Source organism: Thunnus maccoyii, chromosome 3, assembly GCF_910596095.1.
Source record: "Thunnus maccoyii chromosome 3, fThuMac1.1, whole genome shotgun sequence".
Classification (NCBI taxonomy): Eukaryota; Metazoa; Chordata; class Actinopteri; order Scombriformes; family Scombridae; genus Thunnus; species Thunnus maccoyii.
The window spans coordinates 19,273,218-19,296,469 of NC_056535.1; the positions used below are offsets into that span (position 1 = coordinate 19,273,218).

Consider the following 23,252-nt stretch of genomic DNA (forward strand, 5'->3'; position numbering starts at 1 on the left):
TATATTGAATGGCTGGGAGGATCGGAAAGATTACTATGCTAAGGACTTGCGAGTGTTCACGTCATCTGACAACTCAGGAAGGTTGTATAATAACAGAGTTGGTTGTATAAGGGTTTAAAATACTGTGCATTGACAAAATAACATTATGTCCATTAAATTAGGGTTTAATTACATTGAATGATATATGTTGACGTGAGACGTCCATGTTTGCTTGGTTTTCAGGCGATTCAGTATTTTTAAGTGCGAAGTTGGATATATCAGAGCTTCAGAAAAATCCCAGTTTCCCAGTCACAATTACTACTTAGAGGTTGATGTAAATGTTATTCACAAGTCTGAATCTTGTAATTACTGTAACTCCGATATGACATGAATACAGCATAAACATAAAGCTGACGGGCAAAAAGCCATCACCGGTTGATGATCAAGACATGAAAATAAGAAACAGCATTGTTCTTGCATTGCAATGTAGAGCTAGCTATATTTCAAGTATAATAAGGAAAAATTCACTATCAGACAGTTTTGTTGTAGCATAACGCTGTTTTTCTGCTTAGATTACATTATTGGACCAGCAACGTAATGCTATCTTGGAGAAAGTGTTTTGCTGGGGTTGCTGGAGTGTTAACTTCCCCAAATCCAAGAAAGAACCAGACAGAGGTGCTAACATTACGCTACACACTAATATAGTAGCATCCATGACTAGCTACCACACAGTCATGACATACTACACAGTGGGTACTATTGTGAACAGGTCTTTTTTTATATAACCCGTAACCCCGACGAATAATGTAGTATGAAATGCTGCTGGGCTTTGGAAGGTTCTCCTGTAGGTAGTAAACTACTTCACTGGATATGCTCAAATTAGTGCATTTTGATGCATTTTAAAGTAGCATTAAGTGCCTGTGATAAGTGTTTGAGACTGAGTGTGGCTGCATTTGGGCTTGCATGCACAAACCTGAAAGAAGTCCCAGGCCAGGTGAAAGTGCTCATCAAGGTGAAAGGCTTCTCGCACCAGTAATGAAGAGCTCTCTCACTACTCTCACAATCAGCCATTGGATTGATGAATGTTTCTCCTTCACCTTAGTGGATTCTATTTCTGCCTCTGGCCCTCACACTTTCCTCAAAGTCATTCATTCACCTTTCCACACAACCTGCACAGTGGAGTGAAATATACCAATGAGGAAAGCAGCAACGACAAGCAGAGCAGCATCTGGACTTGTGAGTTCTGATTTATAAACCCTGCAAGTTGTTCTGTGCACACATACATGGTACTGTAGATGTTGAGGATTTGATATAGTGTGCAGGGGGTCGCATATCAAAGTAATGGTGACATGGTCTTTCTGCAGGGCCACGGCCAACAGGTGCCTCAGTGATGTGTGTGTAACAAATGGTAAAGAAAGAAAATCATAAAAAAAATCACATGTACCTGACATAGAGGTTACATGTCCCATAAATCACCGCATAGCACACATATAAATGTCATAATATAGACTACAGCTTTTATGCACATACTGGTTGGCAGCGAAAACATACCACAATATATTGCAGAAATCTTTTTTTAATGGAGCAAAGCCTGTGAACTAATTCAGGCAGACAACTCGAGTTGTGCTCCTACACTCGGCTGCATGACACACTCTACTTGATGCAACATACAGTGTATCCAATGCACCCTCTGCAATGAAGTAGTCTATGTCTCAGCTGAAAATGTCGTGTCCACTATTCTACTCTGCTGCAATGCTCATTTGCAAACTCTGCTGTAACACTGATGCAAACACTGTTCTTACAGCAGTAAGAACAGTGTACAATCTCTTTCTGTAGGGTCCGATTCTAAGTTACTCTGGAGGAGGGTTTATTATTGACACTATCCAACCTTTGCTGTGCTGAGCTTGGTCTAAGGGCTTAGGGAGTAGTGAGGTCAGAGCCAAGATACCAAATATCAACTCAGAGTACACATAATAAATTCAATCCACATGGGTTAACTGACCAAAGTGGTTATTTTCTACTTCACTGGACAGTGTGCAGTGGAGAAAGTGAGGAATGACATCTCACAACAGTCCCACATTGGATCCAGATCCATCATGGTGTGCATCTTCACCAAGTGAGCCTCAGTGATACTCCTGGATGTGAGCTTATCGTTCGCTGAATGTGCTTTGCTCAGTGTGTATTGTAGTGACTCATATTTACAGATATTATTAATGACAATGAGTCTGTTTGTAATGATATTATATGATAAAAGTAAAACAAATCAAATTTGAATTTAGTCTTAGGTTTCAGTTTATACTTTTGAAATTTTGTGCATGAAACTTACACTTTTCCTCCTGTTTGTTCTTTTGTATTTGGTTTTGGATTTAAATCCTATTACACTTGAAGTCCCCCTCCACTGAAAAAAGGATTTTTCTCATTGTTACTCTTGTTGGATGTTTGACCTTCACTGAACTGAATAATGTATGTGCAGAGTTTGAGACTTGAAGGCTGTTTCCACATCCATCTGCTGAAAGTGGAAAGTTTCTCTGCGCTCACTTTAAACCTCAGTTTAAGGCATATATGGAGGAGCATGATTTGTCACATCACATCTAGTTTGGAAGCCAATCATGGTCCAGTATACAACTGTGCTGTGGAAACTTGAAGCCTCCAGTGCACAAACATTGAGAGTGGACTTTACAGTGAAGAAGGAGACATCTTGTGTCTAGCAAATAAACTTTTAAAATGAACCATATTTGCATATTCATAGTTCTGGATTTTTAAAGACAGAGAAGGAAGAGAAGTCATTTGAAGGATTTTAACATGGTAATTAGACTTTGTTTTGTGGAAAAAACACATCAGACACACATTATTGTTCCAAGCAGAGTATTTTATATGTCTTAATACATGTCTGGAGGGGATCTTTAATAAATGTATAGCCTCTTCATTCATTAAAATGTAACCACTGTTTTGGCTGAGGGCTCCGGCAGAAACAAACAAACAGAAAAACGAAAGCAAACCAGCAAGCATTGCAGGTAGAGTAGCTTGTTGTTTGTACCCTGCAGCATTCTGCTAATTCACTGTTTAACTCACAATCACTGAGACAGAGGATATTTATTGCAGCCATGCTAACTTTCCAGAATTGTGAAATCAACAAAACTCTCAGCACATTATTACAGACCCCAAACTCCCTGCTGATTGTGAGAAAAAGGGAACTTTGTTGCTCAAAGTCTTCAAACTTGTCGTTGTTGCACAAGCAACTTCACTATATCTTCCACAGCGTCATACTGTGCTATACATTTGTGTGATTCAGCAGTTGTGACAATCATTGACGAGTGCTCTCCTTGAGGCACTGATTCAGAAGAAGTGACATAGAGTTTCTATTTGAATCACTGGCTCACACACTTGCACGGTACACCTGTAAGTCTATGTGTGAGACATGATTTTACTGGACAGTACAGAGTCCCTCCAACTGTAAGTTTATAACTACTATGTCTTCAATAAAATATGTACTAACTGCTACATTGCCAAAGCCCTCTTTTTTTCAAAAATTGTCATAAATGAAACACATAATTCTAGTGTATATGGCCAATTACAGTGGTTTTTCTCATGTCAATCACAGATTAGACTATATTTTATGTATTTTGGAGCTTAAATATTATATAGATACTATGTTCAGATTGCTTTATCAGTCTTTTTCCATCTCAGACTGCCAAATACTTTGTGATTATTTTTGCTCACTATATGCATTTTCACCCATGAACAGGAGGGCATCTGTCTCCCAGAATGACTTTGTTGCAAACACTTGTCTACCGAGACAGATTTGTGTCTTCGATGCCGCACTTTTGTTTTCTGCGCTCAAAGTAGAAACAAGCGACTAACCAGATGCTTTTGTTCTTTTAGCCTCTGGAAATATGGCTGATTGTTCCACATATGAGCCTGGCTCCTTAGGATTTAATCTGTTACAAAGAAAAAAAACAAACAAACTCCAATGCCTAATATTCTCAGTTAAAGTGATTATCGAAGGCTTTTTTTCCAAACAGAGATTTCAGGTTTTTCAGGTTCAACTGAATCTAACTTGCTAGGAGTTGTACACGTTAGTCAAGAGTTAGTCATGCTGTAGAATCTATCGTCACTTAAACCCAGTGTGAATGTGCATATATGTTGACATATTAAATTTTCTGCACTTTCCAGGTTCCCAAATTTAAAACATGATATGTTTTTAGACATATAAAAATACACTGCTTTGTATAATAATTTTTGTCTGATATGGTTTTTCTTCAAAAAAGTTAAAGTTAGAAATTCTTGAAATGACATCTACTCTATGACTGGCTTCTAAACTAGTTGTGATATCACAAACACACACTTTAAACTGAGGTTTAAAGTGAGCACAGATAAATTTTCCCCCTTTAGCAGGTGAACGTGTAAACAGCATTCTAGTGTCAAACTCTGCACATACATCAGAGAAGGTCAAACATCCAACTGAGGGAACAATACAAAAAACACATTTTTGAGTGGAGGGGTACCTCAGCTTATTTCAGTATAATAAATGTCCTTACATATGGTCCAATATATTAGCCTTCTGGGAACTTGAGTGTTTCATTACAAAGTTGACAATGTGAGCATCCTTTTTATATCCTTTTTAGAATAATAACAATCCAGAAAAACTATTTTCATCAGGTGAAGGTATGCTAAAATTAAATTAGCTAATGAGTAATATGGTTCTGATATCATGATAAGAATATGCGTTTTTTTCATAAATATAGTAATATTTCTGTGTGTGATGATCACAGTCACGATCCTATGATGCGTATTGATTCCCATACCCATAAAAACTGGAAATCTACCAAATTATTAATTTGAGCAATACTATAACGTCATACACTGTGTTCTGCATTATCACTCTATTCAACTATCGTCATCTGTTAGATTCCATTTTCCTCTTAGTCATAAACCTGCTTCCACATTTTCTATTTCTCAGCCTACATGTCTCACAGTAATTTTCTCTTTAATGTTTACAGTCTCAAACTCACCAGCTCTCTTGATCTATATCTCTGCATTTTCTCCTTTATAGTCTTTGCTCCTCAGGCTTCCCTCCTCTTGGGGACAGTGACGTCTGAGTGTCTTTTGCTCAATGCTCACATTACAGCTCAACTCCAAATTGAATGAACAAAGGAGCTGTCTAGCTTTGCAGTGGCAATGCACGATTCATGACCACCTCCCATCCATTATACAACCTCAAAGCCATTTCTATGGAACGAGGATGTATTCAGATTTAGTATTCTTTCCTGTCCTTCCTAGAACTATGAAGTTTGCATTAGCTTCAATTTATAAGACAGCTTTTAGGTATAGCAGTTTTACTCACTATACAGGCAGAACATGTCCACTGAAAAATATTCAGCAATAGTAAATAGAGCAAAACGAACTGTCTTTACAAAACCTATTCTGCAGCAGTGAGACATATCAAGGCGGAGCCCCACTGCAAGCCTGAAAAGCTCAGATGACACAACAAATCCTGAGCCATCCACTACAAAATGCATGACATGACTTGTAAAATTCTCGCAAACACGACTCAACCGCTACACTCTCAGACCGCTGCACATTAACAGTGAATGAGCATTAAAACATGCAGCGCAATGTCCCAACAGCAACTAAATACTCCCCAATTTTTCCCAAAACCCCCCTGTCCAACATTAACCAATAATATTACAGTAATAAAATAGTGGAAATATATAACTGGAAAGCATAATATTGATAATCATAATTTACACCGTGGCTTGATCTTTCTATCTTTGGTCATAATGGCATGCACCCTCATCACATCAGGTGATAATTACCATCACCAGGGTGGTTATGTAATAACCTCGGTTCATCCATTTGTTTGTTTGTTTATGACTGAATCAGCATGAATTTTTCCATGAATATTCACTCTCTTAAGAAGAAGACACATCAATTTTGGAGACCCCGTGTGGCGTTCCCTTTATTCACTATCAACTATCCCTTTCCCACACTATCACCATCAGACATTCGACTTTCTAATGAGTGTATCTCCTGACCTGACGCAAAATGTTTGTGATGCACATCCATGCTCCCAACAGGGAGAAATCCACTAATACTGAGAACGCCACCACCATTCTCACACTGTCACCATCAGGCCAAACTTCTGCTTCTCAAAAAAAAAAAAAAAACTATATTGTTTAATCTACACAGCAAACTGTTGACTGTGACAGTAACAGCTAAGCAGGGAGATTATCAGGCCTTAGTGGACATCTGCACTCTACTGAGTGTTTTCTTGTTTAAAAAAACTATTTAAACATTTCAAAGCTACCAAAGATTCTAACAGCAAACTATCAGACCAAAATCAACCAATTTTATAGACAAAGACAACAGCTGACCAGTCCACACCTGCTAGCATTTCAATAATTGGGTTAATACAACTGTATGAACATGAAACTGTACAGTATAGATAGCTTTAAAGCTGCATTAATCAATATTTTATATATTGATTAGTGGAACAATTGACTACCTATAATGTGAAAACAGTCACTCATAGTGACAAATCCACAGAAAAATGATCTCATAAGTCTACAGTTCCCCAATCTTTCAGCACATTGTTTCGGTTTTATGGCCCACAACTTTACAGTTTTGGTTCACATCTCACCACTTTCATTAGCATCGTTTTCTACCGTAGCCGGCAGCTGTTTTTAGTGAAAAAAAATCTGACAAATCCACTGTACATTACCTGCTCAGCACCAAATCAGACCAGACAAAGTTAGCGGCTACCAGGTGAACACAGTTAAGCCAAAGGGTCGAATATTTTTCTCAGAGACTTGATGGAGCCCAAAATGTAAGTCCAACATTCACTCTCCATTGAAGAGTTAATATCGGACATACATTTGTCAAGTCACCAGAAACACAACTTCCAGTGAATGCTTATGTTGCTCTGTGTCTGCTGCATGTATAAACAGGCCACTGTTTGCTAACCATACCTACGAGAAAAGTTGATATGTTAATGTTGTGTTTACAGCGTGTTCCACTGCCCCCATGTGGCCAAACAAATATTACTGGAGATTTCAAACTCCATTGATTGAGATATATAATCCAAAAACTTGTCACCAAAGTAACTTGGCTGAGTATATTTTTGTTTTTCTCCCACAAAGTTGATACAATCTTCACCATATGTGAGGAGAGGCATCCAGGATGCCTTTATCATGGCTGATAAACATAGTTTTGGTACTCCAAACTGTTTGGCAGTAATATGCAAATTAAATTGGCAATGAGAATGCAGGATGAGGAAGGGAGCCATCTCGCTGTATTATAAGATCATGATCATAATTACTCAGCGGCATGGGTGTAGATTTGGGCATAGACAGTAGGGACATGTCCCTGCCAAAGTTAAGGAGTTACTGAATTGTCCCTACCAACATTTTTAGCAATCTCAAACAATATAATGGCAACCTGCAAGGTCTATGTGAGTTGCCAGGTTTGTGTGTTTTCTACAAACGGCTATTTTATGCTGAATGACATGAGCAGGTTACGGTGGATACTTGACCAGATGATCTGGCAACCTGCTCTGTATGTACTACATATTGTTTGCTAGCAATACCCAAGGCTTCAGCCATGGCTTCAGCATGGTGGAGGTAAAAGCTAGCATCTGTGTAAGATGAATGAACCATAGTCAATTTTAAGTTGTTGGTAATGTTATTTTAAACAATTTAAACATCATAGAATTAAATAAAATATAGTGTTCGCTGGATATAACTTACACCTGTCAATTCCCTTTATATTTCAACTTTAGGCATTGCGGTACATGTTAGTTTGCTCGTTTTAAACATGCAGTGCAGAACTTTTGTCTCCCCTTTCTGGCAGTAGAGTAATTACACAAACACTGTCGAAACGTGCTTACATAGCCTCCACCGTAGCCTACTCCGTCACTACTGTTGTGGCTGTAAAACAGTGGATAAATTGTTTTGAGCGTCACACAACCCCCACGAAATGACTTGTTTCACCATCAGAATTTGATCCATTCAGTACAATAACATTTGGAAAGTCTAGAAGAGCCGCACAAATAAATTATTTTCTCTCCATTCAAGTTAGCGGAGGAAACCAGAAATTAGCCAGAAGTCTCTGGTGTGCATACTCTATGGTTACAAAAAACATCGGAGCAAATTTCCAAATAGGCGTTATTTGGATCAACTGAAAACCTTGGAAATCTATATGGTTACTTTTTTGCCTGAAAAAATATTAAAACTTAAAGTGACATATAAACAGTTCTACACTGAAAATTACAACAGCTTTTAGCCTGTTGCGACAGATTTACATCGTGTTTAGCATCTCGACCCATCCTGACAGATGCCCTCGGGTATTTTTCATCAGACTGTTATTTCGAGAATATTCTGTAATCAAATCTTAGTGAACAACGTTAATGTTTGACAGTATATTCTTGTGCAGCCATAATGTGTAACATAATGTCGCCATCCCTCCCCCTCTCCCTTTTCATTAGTGGATCATATGTTAAGTTACTATTGAATGGGTCATTATTTAATCATAGACATTATTTATATGCAAGTATTCGCAAGATGCCCAACTAATTAGATTGTATGTGAATTCCATGCATCATTATATCAGGAAAATCCAGGCGGCAGCCCCACAGAGGATACACAGGCAAGTGGGACTGCAGGCTCTCAGGTGAGCCCTGACGCCAAAGTGAAATGTCTGGTTGTGAATTCATAAGGTGATTACAGAATACATACTACCTACTGTAAGTTTCTGAGATGTTTTTAACATGGGTTAATGTTTGAGCCTTTGCTGTTGCTCTGTCACAAATTCACCATTGTATTAGCAGCATAAAACTCTTCAGTGGTCTAAATCAACAGACTTGAACTTGACATTGAAGCTACTATTAAATAGTATACCATAGTGGTATATACTATAAAAGTAATTAAGGAGATTTAGATTGTCTAATTCATACATCAACTTATCATTGCATGATCTGCAGGGAACACAATCAAACTCGGGACTCAGGTGAAGTCTAACAGCAGCTTAGAGGAGTGGTTCCCTACCTTTTTTGTAAGATGTACCCCCACAGCCCAGTCAGATGAACTCAAGTACCTGTTCATCAACACCACCATTTATGTTCCAAATGTGTTCATTTGAATTAATTTCAAACTGGATGTTATTTAATTATTAATCATATAAAAGTGGATATAATATTTGATGCTACAATCTTTTCATACAACTGAACTGTCAATGTTTAGTTCAGTTGGAGCGGCAAAAGCTGAATGTTCCAACCATTTATCTATATTCTGTTTATCCATTTCATCTCTTCTGCTCGCTTGCTAACTAGTTTTCACACACTCTCAATTGCAATAACACCTAAATTAATTGTTATACCAGACTTAATATGCAGATGTATTTTTTAATCAAATCATTAATTCAAATTTTTCAAATTAGTTGAGCTACTCTACAATCTCTCCACGTACCCCCTGGCAACAGCAGAAGTACCCCCAGGAATACAAGTACCCCTGATTGGGAATTGCTGGCTTAGAGATAAGATTTATTACTTCTCTTAGACATACATAGAGGTGGTAATGCTACACATTTACTCTATCACACTATTTTGTGATTGCATTGTAATACAGAGACCAAATTTATTTTTTAATCTAATGTAGTAAACTCAAAATTCGGTTTGCATACAAAGTATAAAACATTAAAATAAATATGCAGTGACATTGACAATCACCATTTTGCCTTGTATGAATGTAAGACTTATTTTAAGTCAGACTCCTGATGACATCGTCATCATCAAATCAATACAGTTTATTTAATAAAGAAAAGTTTTCAGAAAAAAATCTTACCCTACAGCATTCAAAATATGTAGGTTGCACAGTTTTCCATGTCGCTATTCCTTCAGAATGACTCCAGAAATGACCAGTCCATATTCTGTTTTAAATATAATTACTTGTTGCTGTCAGCATAACTTAAAACCACTTAATTTTAAAAGGCAAAAATGATTAACAATTTATTCAACAATGAAACAATAATTTAATGATGCTCTGATAAACCTGATGCATGATACATTACTTCTTGTGATGATCAGTTGTTTTCATTTTGCATGAGATTTTGAGTTCAAAATTAGACATTTTGTGTTGAAGCTTTTGTACATTAAAGCTCTGTTTTTTTACCCAAATTGACCCAAGGGCAGTAGTAAAATATTGTAAATGGTCATGTATTTAATGTATTTGTAGATACAAAACAAACATTTATTGTTTTTCCTTCACATCTAAGAGGCAAACAGTGAGGGTCAGATTGATCCGAAGGCAAGGTAGAATCAGGTCAGCTACAGGGACATGGACATTTTTTTAGAGGCACAGCAGCAAGCATCAGGTCTCAGCCAGTTTGTCAATATTCAATAATAATTAATGGAACTCAAGATACAGAAGGAAAAAAGCAATTGTCAGTGTGCCTTAGATACATAGACCACAACCTTGTTTCCCAGGAAGTCTTTATTGGCTTGTACTATATGAGGCACTTGGAACAACTGGAGCAGAGATTGCAGAAATAGCCATTGATGTCCTTTTGAGGTTTAACCTTCCCACATCTGGATTGCATGGTCAAACCTATGGTGCAGCCAATATGTCTGGGAAGTACACAGCAGCACAGGCAATGTTGAAGAGAAAGCAGCTTTATGTGCACTGTGGTGCACACTGTGTAAACCTCATCACATAACATGCTTGCAGTGCATCTCCTTTGATTTGTGACTCATGAACAGTGCATTCATGAGCTGGGAACTCTCAGTAACCAGTCAGGAAAATTCAAAGCAGTATTTGAGGGACAAACAAAACCAGAGAACTGAAACCTCTGTGTCCAACCAGGTGGATGGTTTGGGAGAAGGCTGTTACTGTTGTTCTCAGTCTGGTCAGTATTAGAGTGTGTTTTTGAGTTTGGGGGAAATGGCCCGTTGTGGTTCAGACAGAGCAGATAGAAAGGGAAAACTGTCCTTGGTCTATTTCTAGCATCAGAGGTAATTGGGGAGCTAGAATGCTTAAACAAGTTGCTGCAGAAGAAAACACAGACCACTGCAGGCATGCAGGCTGCAGCAGAATATGTGAACTCCACTCTGCAAACTAAAAGGAATGAGGAACACTTTTAGAGAGTGTTTGACAAGGCATCGTCTATGGTGCACTCCTTGGATATGGGGCTATACAAATCCCTCACCAAAAACAGCCCCCCAAAAGATACACTGGTGGAGCAGCTCAGTGTAAGGCCAAAATCACCAGAAGAATATTACAGGGCTGAATATTACAAGGTGTTAGATACTGCGGATATGCAGTTCAAAGAATGGTTTATTCAGGCAGATATGCAAGTCTTGTACAATTAGAGAATGTTGTCCTCACTGGGGAAATGAACGATGTTGGCTGTCAATACCCAGAGCTTAACAAAGAGAATCTCTAAGTCCAAGTATCCATGTTCATCTCAATGAACAAGTACAAGTCCAGCTGTGAAGCTGCAGATATCCCAAAAACAATGCCTCTTGAGGTTACAGGTTTGTTTGATGAGGTTCAAACTCTTGTTAGGCTGCTGTTGGTTATCCCTGTGGCCTCAGCTGAGGCTGAAAGAAGTTTCAGTGAACTTAGGAGACTGAAAACTTGGCTCAGGTCAACAATCTCACAAATGTGTCTTAACATTGCAGTGTGTCATGTCCATCAAGAAAAACTTGATGCCACTGACCTCAGAGTTGTTTGTCAGCAATTTGTGTCAGTAAATGAGAGGCGAAGACATGTGTTTGGTTCTTTTACATAAAAGAGGACACAAGCTGAGCACTGGAGTACAAGCAGTGTCGGAGAAATCAGGAGATTTTGTACAGTAGCCTACTAATTTATTGAAAATAAGTAAAATGTTGTTTTTGTGTTCTGTTTGTTGTGTTGCTTATATGTCTATAGTGCTTGTTGTATGGTCTGGTACTTTAATGGTAGATTTAGGTTATATACTGGTACACATCCATCAAGTGATGCCAGAATACTCAATTCTGAAATGTATTTCTGGTTTCTGTTCCTACCTGTGATTGTTTGTTTTGTGTAGACTTTACATGACATGTAGCTGTGAACAGTGTTTAATTCCAGTGTTTCATGTAAGTGGTATTAGGAAGATTCAAAGTGCATCAGGTTGCATCTGTACACACAGTTTATTGATTTTCATTTGTTGGTTAAAACACTGTAGCACATTCCTTTCTGGTTATTTTTATTTACTGTATTCTCTAGTAAAATTATTACAAAAATCTATCATATGTCAATTTTATTTTTATTTAAATTAATATAATTTGAATTCACTTTAGTTTAAGATGTACACCAATAAAATAAACAGTAAAATATCTTTTCAAATGCATAGAAAATCCATATGATACAAGTCATGTTTTGGCAGGTTAGCAAATAGCTACTTATGAAATGAAGCAAATATTTTACAGAATGTGTGCATGTGCATGTGTGTGTATGACATAGATAGCATGTTTACACACTACTATGTATTTGGTCATATGACAAAAAAATGTCCCTACCAATGTTAAAACCAAACCTACGCCCTTGCTGAGCAGACACACAAATCCTCAATGTTCCACCATCCATCTGGCCAAAGTCACTCTATGGCTCACAACTTTGTTTGACACATTGAAAAAGTTCAATGAAAAAAAAAATTCTGTTATGAAATCTATGAAACTTTGTTAAATAATATGGTCTGTCAATTCGGTAAAATCCACTGCCATGACTTAGAGTTTTGTCATAAGCTTCACTATTAAGTCTAAGTCTAAAAACAGCAGCTCGGGTCCAACGCTTTGGCTCTCAAACCTTTGAATGTGCAGGTGTGCAGGCTCTGTTAGGTATTTTACTGTCAATTCTTCATGAATACATTTTTGGCACATAAAGTAGTAATATAAGTTACACCATTAATTACGTTTATGTAAAGAACGTTTTAGTCATAATGCCAGCCTTAATCTCCTGAGGTGTTCAGTCTGTTTGACTGGGCTAGCTGTGTGTATGTGTGTGTGTGTAGAAAAGGGGGGTAGAGAGAGAGAAAGTAGTGACAGTGAGTTATTTTTAAACAGGGTGATTTAACATAATCATAAGACTCCATTATAAACCCCAGGGATGGTGGTTCACTTGGTTAAAAACTGAGTACCATGCAAGTATAGGTGTGCGTGTATATTTGCTTGTGCTCTCTTGATTGTGACAACAAAATCGGTCATAGGTCAGAGCTGTTAATCAATAGCACAGCTCTTAACTGTCCATAAATCCACACCTTTAGCACACTACAGCAAAAAACTGAAATATGGACAAAATAGCTTGAGGTTCTTGAGTTCATTTCACTTTACCCTTCAGAGGTTGCAGCAGAGTTTTTATAGCTGTATTTGAATCTAACTTCGGGGTATGTTAGAAGAGACATAACCAGTCAGAGGCACTGCTGTTGATGTGGAGACACTGTGACAGGCAGAGAGAGTAACCCGTATGAAAGCAATCGCTGGGACACTCAATCTCTGAGTACACATGATCCCAGCTTATATCTCTGCACCACACAGACCCAGAAAAGGGACAAATAACCTGGGAAACACTGATATGTCATTTCCCCTTAATCCACTATCAAGCACAAATTTGTACCGCACAGTCATTCTGCAGCTTCCTGCCGGAGAGATACTCGATACTCTCTGTATTACTGCTCTGTCTGTCTGTGGTCTTTGTAACATGTAGGACGGAAAGAGTTTACAAGACGATAAATCCTGTAGCTACCTCAGAGACACATACTAAAGATATAATGGTCACAATAAAAGAGAAGCACCTTCAGCCCAAGCATCAACTCCACTAATGTAGATGGATGATAGCAAATTTGACAAAGGGGTTGAATCACCAGTGTGCTCTGCAATTGTTATGAGGACCTTGTTTAGAGATTACCAATATATTTATACTCTTTATAGAATATGCAATGTGTGTCAAACACAAAACATCATTTTTAACTGTGTTTTATTTTATTTTAGTAACTGGCAATGGTCTGTATAACGTTGGCCGTTAATGCTTTCACATCACATCATTGTCCACAATGAAACCAAGTCTATATCTTATCCTGTAGCACTAAACTAGCAAATATAAAGCATATAATGCTGTATAAAATCTGTATGAAAGTGACTAGAATTGTCGTCAGAAGTAAAAAAAATCCCCTTTAACAACAATCTCCTTTGTTCTTATACAGAGTTAACAAAATATGGTGCATGACTATTATAGATTGTTAACGATGGTAATGTTGTTCACTCAGTTGGTCCATCCAACACGTCTTGAGCAAGAGAACTACAAAGTGCTTGGCTGGATTTCCATGAATATTGATTCATAAGCAGTGACCCCTTTTCTCTAGTGCCAAAGGCCAAAATTTCCACTTACATACACAAAATATTAAAATATAAAAAACAGATTGTCATAACATTTCCTTTAACACATAAACTCTCCCCAGAGGATGAGCCCTGTTTCGTTGACCCCATGAGCATTCTCTTAATGCTACTCATGACAAAATGTTTTAAATTAGTACACAAGATATCCTCTAATTGAATGAGCTGATTGCAGAGAAATTTGGAGGGAGTTCTGACTGATGCCAGCAAAAAGTGCATCACAGTAGTCAGCAGGCGGGAAATGTGCGGTTTTATGTAAGCAGGAGCAGGAGACAAAAATGACCACAGATTTTCTTGAGTTAAGAAAAAATATGACTGGGCAATGTTCTTCACTTGGTCTTTTCTAGCAGTCTGCTCAGTACTTTGATTAGCAGCTTAGCTTTATTATCATCAAAATTTTGAGAAATTTTGGGAATCATCATTAGCGTTTAATGTTATTAAGGCAGACAAGAAGATAAGACTACTAGATCTGTTGGATTGCATATATGGAGCATATAAATGTGTTATCCACACAGCAACAGAACGGATGTCATGCCTTCATATCACCTGACTGATGTAAATTGAAAATAAAAGGGCACCGAGAACGGACCCTTGGGGAACACCGCAATTAAACTTACTTACATGAAGAGATACATGCTTCTACTATCACAACAGAGGGGTCAATAGACAATAGAGGTCTGTTTTAAAGCAGTATCCTTGAGACGTTGGTGTAGGATATTGGAGAGACAAATCATGTTTTTTTGTTAGATTAGAGCAGTACTCTAATCTAACAAAACCATTACAATGTCACCTCTATTAGCTATCAAAAGAAAGTTATTGGCGACCTTGACAAGCTCTAAAACCTGACTTCAAGCTATTAAAAAACGATCAGGACTGGATCTTCCACAGGATGAACCTGTGCTTCCTCCTCAAATGAGGTCATCTAGCCTCCCAGAAATGTGAGTCGATGAGGATTTCCTGAATGCTCCGACCTCTGCACAATGTATTACGGGATGCTAAAAATGGCAAAGGATACACGTATCCAAATTCAGGCAAAAGAAAACTGTATCCATAATAGACATTTGTGGGACATGTGTTGTTGGCCTTTTATTACATACTCAGTCTAGAAATGCAGACTTAATTGATGATCCAGCCACTGAATTGCAACACAGCATTTTTGGCAGGTGTTCATATGGCCTCCTTGTATACATCATCATCCATTTGACTGGCTGTAACTTTTCAGCTGTCAGAAATAGTGATAGATTTAGTGATAGGAATAGTGATAGATTAGTCTAGTTACTTCATGTCTTCAATTCTGCAGCAGACTGATAGAAATAAAGCCAAACCACATTTATATGTAATCTTAAGTGTGACATGAGAGGAGCATAACTGGAATTTGCTCCCTGCCATCTGATGCACAATACCCACTGACAGAGCGGGAATTGGTAATTCTTCATTTTTTGGATGCATGTAGGACAAGAATGTTTCACATTCAACATTCATGTTCGGCTTTGGAGAGGGAAATATTTTTGGATGAAGCCCCTGCTATTACATAAAATTCCTAATTTAATGTCAATCAAAATCTCATCTTATGCTGTAGGCTACAAAAGGAGAAAAAGATTTATATTGACGTCACTACTTTTTAAATGAATGCTTTGATTGTGATTGACAGTATAAAGAAGGAATATTTGCTTATTAATGATATACTCAGCATCCTAATCTGGTTATGTCTAACAGTCCTGGTATTATCTGGTATTACTAATGACAGAAACCACCCAAATCTGTGATGACGTTACATAAATGCTACTGTAGGTGAAAAAAGGCTTTTCTTGGCGCCGATCTGACTGTTAGCCGTTGCTTTGCCAGCGGTCAGACACAATCCTATTTTATGGTGACTCAAATCTGATTTGAGCAAGAGGCAGACAATACTGTGGCTCACAAAGAATGTAAACAGAGGAGAGGGGAGCTTCAAATTGGGCCTGGAGTCTCCTGGAGAATAATTAATGTGACATTTCCCTGACATTTAGTCGGAGGTATAGTGGAGGAGCCTGAAGATGGGGAGGAAGGAAGCAGAGATATGAGCCAGTAAGGGAAAAGAAAGACAGGAAGGACAGCAGAGCAGAAAGAACACAGACAGCAACACTGGCTTTTTCCAACAAAATATTGCAGCTGCTACTCGCTTTCATGTGTTGCTTGGTGCAGACATTAAAATACAGGAACTAAGCAGAAGTGCGATCACACACACACACACACACACACACACACACACACACAGAAACACAAATAGACCTACTCTAATGTTCAGTACCCAGTCCTTCAATGATGATAAAATTGTACTTTTGTTGCTTGGTAACCATTTGTTTTGTGCTTGTCTCTAACATCCACCATCTGTTTATGGGCTGTTACACATACATTTACATCTCTGACCCAGGATAGGAGAGTACAGCTGATAAGCTAACACTAGGACAGTTTGTGGTTGAAGCTCAACCGCTCAACAAACCCACAATTTGTTCCAGCTTATTAAAAAAAACAACAAAGACAATACATCAACCCCTATCAATGCTTTTAGTATTTTGGTCTGTGGCTTTACATTGCCCTTTTAAGCTAATTAGGAATTGATAAAGTCTTCCTCTTGCTGTGTTGAGGTTGCTCTTTCTTCTGGCATGCCATCCTCTGCTCTAGGCATATGACTGCCAGACCAACAGCTGATGTGAATTTACAGCACAGCTTAACACTTTTTAATAGTAAGCGCTGCATCCACCCGTTAATTGGTGGCTATTGAGCGCTATAGATTTGCTGGGAACAATCTGCATATGCAATTTGCTGTGACATTATTCCAAGTTAGGAGTACCCATCTTGGTTAAGTACATCAAAACTAATCTCTGGTGATATTTTGATAAATTGCAGACGCATGGTAAACTCGGAGTGGTCATCTTCTTTTTGTAGGCAACAGCACTTTCTTAGGTTTAACACAATAAACATTGATTTTTACCTCCCTTTGATTCCCATGAAGAAGGCATTTCACTGACAGACTCACAGCACTCATCTCAGTCTGTTTGTGGGAGGCACTGACAGCTCTCACCAATCCCTGACCGCAAAGCATCATCCAGCACAAACTGCTAATAGTTTCATTTCCATTTCCTATACGACGATCGCTGCAAGCCAAACAAGGCATTGTGCTGCCTTTAAAACGTTACGAGCAGTGGTGGAAAGAGACAGTGTCCTCTTTGATCCCGCCAATCCAGCATAGAAGAGGGTGATCAAAGGCCGCTCGTGTTTAACACCACTATGGTCTCCCAGGTTGCAGTCGCACGTGTAGCTCTCTGAAAGGCCTGCTGAAGGGCCAACTCTGTCGTTTTGCATGGACTAAAGGTGAGCACAGCTGATAAAAGTCAGCAAAATAGAACGTGGCCTTCAGATAAGGAAATAATTTGCAGAAGAGTGAGAACCTCAACATTAAATTATGACTGAGGGCATTTAACACACAGCTGCTACAACCAAAATGCAGGGTTACATGCTCATTCAACCAGGTAGTGCATAATGTTAAACGCAACCATGTGGGTTTTTAAATCTAGCAGCTATATGCTGTCACAATTCTTTTTCCTATATTCCACTCTAATAAATTGCAAGAGTAGTATGCTTTCTCTTACTAATAAATGACTTGAGCTAACTCCACAGTTACTATCTAATCTTTCTCTAGCTTCTAGTCTCTAACATTCCTCTCTCACTTCAGTTGTTTATTAAAATACGAATGGTAATAGCTTGTCAAAACCATCTTCGATTGATCAAAAAGTGCTCCTCCCAAGCATAGATTTATCTGAATGATTCAAACAATCCTCAGTCATTTCTGACTCATTTATGTGCATAAAGATATAATTCAATATCACAGCCTCCTGCAGAATATCTCAAATTCAATTGGCCTAGGGCGATACGGGGCGGGTTTGTCACAAACAAACAACTGATAGAATGCAGGGAATATTACTTCAGGAGTCAAATATATCTCATGTTTTAAGCTAAGTGATGTTTAAAGAATTTATTGGACCTGTGTGACATAATATATGCATTTCTGGATTCATGTGCTTTTGTACATCTGAAGTTATCTGAAGTTGTGTTTTTCTGTGTGTGATGGGTCTGGAGTGAAAAACAGACAAAGCTATAATTTGAAAAGGTGAGATAATGATGACAGCAATGGACTTTTGTAACAAGTTTGGTAATAAGAGCATTACAGGAGATAGAGATAATGAACTCTATGTTATGTTTTAAAGATTATTGCAACAATAATGCAATCCAAGGAGCCCCTTTCACTGTTACCAAACTCATCTGGCTGTTACGGTAACTTTTGCACCTTTTTCTGGTTCTTGAAAAATGATAATGGCTAACATTCAAATCCCACACTGATAAATCCCATCCACTGACTTTCTCTATGATTTCCACCTTTTATTTTGTGTTCCAATCTTAATGTACAGTAAGTAAACAGCAAAAGCTACTGTAAATGTCCTTTAATGTCCTCTAATGTGTTATTGGGTCTGAAAAGAACAAAGTGCATCTTCAGTGGCGTTCTGTAAGTTATGGAAAGTGCAATTATCCTTGTTCAGTTGCCCATGTTTCTCACAAGGAACACTTAGCAGTCCACAGTCAGATAAAGGTTGTGGTCTTGTGTTTGAGTATCGTTATGCTATAATAAAGCCTAAATGGTCTGAAAACCACAACATCGCACATTAGGTCATTTTAAAATGCCACACACAGCCGAAGGCACTTAGTTTACATCAGGATTGTGTTCATACCACACAACAATATGTCACAGTTTGCATGATTCTGTGTATGTGTATTTTGTGAATCTATGTGCAGGCCTGTACATGTCACCGTCATGCTAGAGGTAACCAATCACACTCTTATAACCAATATCCAATGACAGTTACCTTTGCTGCAACAGACGAGCTTGGCTTTTCCAGGAGGTCCCAAAGTTTCTTTCGCTTTTCAGCGCAGCAAGTGTTGTCAAACTCTTCTCCTTCTCTGTCTTTCAAGTTATCTGCCTCTCTTTTGAGCTCCTCATTCATTTGCTCCTTTTTCTGGTGGTACCTCGCCTGGCAACACGACTCCAGGTAGATTTCGTCGATGCCCCAATAGTCAAGTTCTTGACTGAACGACAGGGCGCACATTTCTTCCATCATGTGCAGCTTACCTGTGCGGTAAAAGTTCAGAATTGATGTGAACGCCCCTGGGTGTCGGTCGAAAAAGTACTCATTCTCCTCAAGGTTATAATCATCGCACACCTCCATCAGAGATTCATGGGTGTTGCAATCTCTTAACTTTCCCAAACGTGTTCGTGGTAGCCTATCTAACGTTCGCCACAAGACTTCATGTGGGAGGCCCCCAACATTCAGCCTGACTCTGCGGAAACATGACTTGCTGCGAATGATGTCCACCGGCTCTGGTGGAAGCGATGACGTTGACCGGGAGCTGGCTTTATTGAACTCTGCCAAGGATTTCTCCATGATGACTTTAAGATGAGGAAGCAGGTGAATATCCAGGGCTATGGACTACAGTTGGTCCCGTTTACTTTCATTATTGTGTCTAAAGAAGTCCAAAAACAAAACAAAGAAATCATTAGTATTCTACAATTAGGCACAAGACTCTGAACTAATGTGGTGTTAATAGCTTGTGGTTTGGATCCCAGGAGTCCCAAGATAAGTTGGAGGAATTCACAAGAGGATTTAGGCAAGCAAATAAAAATATTTCTGTTACACAAACAAGCAGACTTTTCCCATTTTTTCTTTATTTTTTGTCATTTTCCTATAAAATACTGGATGCTTTCACCTCTTCATGTCTCTAAAAATCCCTCAAATGAGCCAATCCAAAAAGGCAAAATCACTCTTTGGTTGAACCTGCCCAAAGCTCACGTCCAATTAAAGGACATGGCTGTAATGATGGGTTACAAGAAAATATTGCTTCATTACAAGGTATCACAAACCAGAAAGGTTGGAAACCCATTGGTTTAGCAACGTTTTTCAATTCTGGTGCTTCCTGGTCTCTTGTGCTAGTTGCTGAATCGATTATTAAAAACCAGCAAGGAACTGCAGGGTCTTGAAGACCAGACTTGAAAATCAATTGTTTAAAGGGCTCCAGGGCAGCAAAATAGAGACAAATAAACTGTTTTACTATAATTATTTCAGGGTATTTTACTGATTACTGTTATCACACCATCTACAGTGTTGTTCCAATAAGAAACAGCAGAATCCTGAAGAGTTGAAAATCACAATTTTAAAGGGCTTCAGGGCAGAAAAATTAAGGGACTGATGAATGATTTATTATCTCTGGATATAAATTGCTGTTATCAAAGTATCTGTAGTACTATCAAATTTGAACTACTTTTGTAATTCTTTCCTGAGTCAACAATAACTATACCCTTAAATATGAGTTCTTGAGATGACTCACACCTGCTAACAGTCAGCAAAAGCATAAATTTCTAATTCAGGAGTTCAACTAAAACAGGTATGGCTGTATATAACTTCCTGTCAATATATACAGTACATGAATACAACTTTCAAGCAAAACTTTAAAACCAACTTGCTCCGACTTACTATTTAGAGACATCTCCTTTATAAGTAAGTGTTTTTTTTATTAGAATACTAGTCTTAATAACAAAAAAACAATTTATCTTAGATGACATACATGGCTGCACGCAGCACAGAGGAAAAAAAGGATTCTGATTTCCTGATGTGACTTATTTGTTTGTTTGTTTGTTTGTTTGCATGTAGTGTGTTATCCCTAGCATTTCGGTTGATCTTTGCTCCTGCTCATTTGCCCATGCAGTGTGGGTGGGGACGCGGGACACCACAGTGATGAGTGTGGTACAAAGTGTGCGCTGTCCAGTCTAATGGTGCTGAAACGCCAGGAAGCGATGCTCATTCCCTGCATCGCGGCGAGCTCTCCTGACAAAGAGCCCAACATTTCATAAACCATTTAAGACTGCAGACGTGGCACCAGCTGCACATTTTGCACGCAGTTTAGTTTGAGTTTAGAAGGCGTGCAGCAACAACCTCAGGCCTGCAGATGTGATCATTGATCACTGTCACACAAAGTTTCTGATACTTCACAAACACAATTAGGCCTCAGCATTAACACATTACAATGCGCATGCAAAATAAACACAGAATTCATAACTGAGGGTGTAGAAATGGTTATGTCGGCTGTTGAACATGCAGTAACATGCTGCAGAGAAGCAGTAAAAAGAAATGTTAAATTGAAGAAGCCTCCACCCTTCGAGAAAATAAATTAGAATTTAAAGGAATCATTAAAAAAATATCGTTTCTTTCCGTGTACATATTGTACTATTATGCGTAGCTCAAATGAGAATGGTAATAAAATCTAGGTGTGATGTTAAATCATCTAAAACTGCAATGTTGTGAATGCAAATCCTCCATCGTTAAGCGTTTCTAATGTTATTCAAAGGCTGCCTACTCCATATTGGTGCATTTTTTTCTATGCAGTGTAGTCCTATATGCCATGGATAACCTATTACAATTGATAGGTTACATATGATTCAAAGTCCAGAAATTGAAAAATAAGCGTAAAAAAATACCGTAGTGAGTTGTTGTCATCGTGCACTGAATCAAACCAGCACGTACCGCTCTGTGAACAATCAATCCGCTGGCACAAACGGAGATGAAGCAGTAGCATTTAAAAAAAAAAAAAGGAGGCGCCGTTATTGGTTTACTATTGCCAGGGTTTAACCCAATCCAGTTCCCCCTCCTCTGCCTCCGACATGGCAGAGAGATCCTCAGCACGATCTATTGCCTATCCGCTGGTTTTCCTGCTCCGCACATCGCCCCACTGTTTCGCCCGAAGATCAACAAGTATGCCGGAAGCCCATCCGGACAGAATACCTGTGTTGCCAGTCAGCTGTGTGAGGAGGCGCCGCATCTCTCCGAAGGTGGATCCATGGCAGCTCGCCGCTCTCCTCCACATCTGATTTAACGCTTTCAGCACCGCTTGGCTGTAGCACTGACGGGATTTATGTTGCACTGTTGTTGTTGTTGTTGTTGTTGTTGTTGTGTTTAAGCAGGGGTGTAGTGTAAGATGAAAGCATGATGTAATGATAAAGTGCAAATAAACTACTGTATGACCTCGGGCCATGTGATGTGAAGGTGCAGAGCCAACAATATGAGCCAAAATCAATGGCAGTATATGTTCAGAGAAAATGATTTAACGCTTCTAACGAGGATTTTAAGTCAGTTTAATGCTGTTTAATTTGATATGTTTGGGTGTGTTTATCCCCCACTGTGTCTGCACATATTAAGTAAACCAAGTTAAATATTGGTAATTGAATAAACTCTTCTTCCATTTCCAGATAAGAAGCAGCATTTGCCCAATGTCATACTTTACTCATCAGTGTTTTTCCTGTTTCCTCTCATCTCCTCCTCTTCCTCCAATTGTCAAAAACCCCCTCATACTGTAATGCTGTTACTAATGTTACTGCAGTGTTTTCTCTTCTTCCCCTCTATTCTGGGAAAATTCCCCTCCAGATGGGTTTTAAAACATGCTTGGAGTGATAATATGTGATCTGTTTTTTCCACAACAATCCAATAACCTTGTTAAAAGAAATTAAAATTACATCTACTCTTCCTCATTCATTGAAAAAATCATAATCTATGAATATGCATGAATTTGCTCATTTCAAAAGCTGAACAACTGGAAAACTGTTAGTTGAATACTGGACCAGAACCAGCTTCCAAACTAGTTGTGATGTCACAAATCATGCTTATGCTTACACAACTTAAAGTCAGATTTAAGGTGAGCACAGAGACACTTTCCCTCTTCAGCAGATGATTGTGAAAACAGCCTTCTAGTGTCAAACTCTGCACATACATCATTCTGCACAGTGAAGGTTGAA

The 23,252-nt window shown here is 38.5% G+C and overlaps 1 protein-coding gene across 2 annotated transcripts in view; it reads right to left on the reverse strand.

Annotated features, from left to right (window-relative positions):
* Positions 1-22,744, reverse strand: part of kcnb1 (potassium voltage-gated channel, Shab-related subfamily, member 1) — a 34,958-nt gene extending 12,214 nt beyond the window's left edge. The window contains exons 1-2 of one of the 2 annotated variants that reach the window (XM_042407720.1): positions 21,988-22,744; positions 19,279-19,933 (exon numbers count right to left, since the gene is read on the reverse strand). In XM_042407720.1, coding sequence (XP_042263654.1) covers positions 19,279-19,854 — 576 coding nt within the window. In that variant the 5' untranslated portion in view covers positions 19,855-19,933; positions 21,988-22,744. Of the gene's footprint in view, positions 1-19,278; positions 19,934-21,941 lie in introns of both variants that reach the window. The other variant, XM_042407721.1, reaches the window with a different exon arrangement.
* Positions 22,745-23,252: the final 508 nt, after the last annotated feature.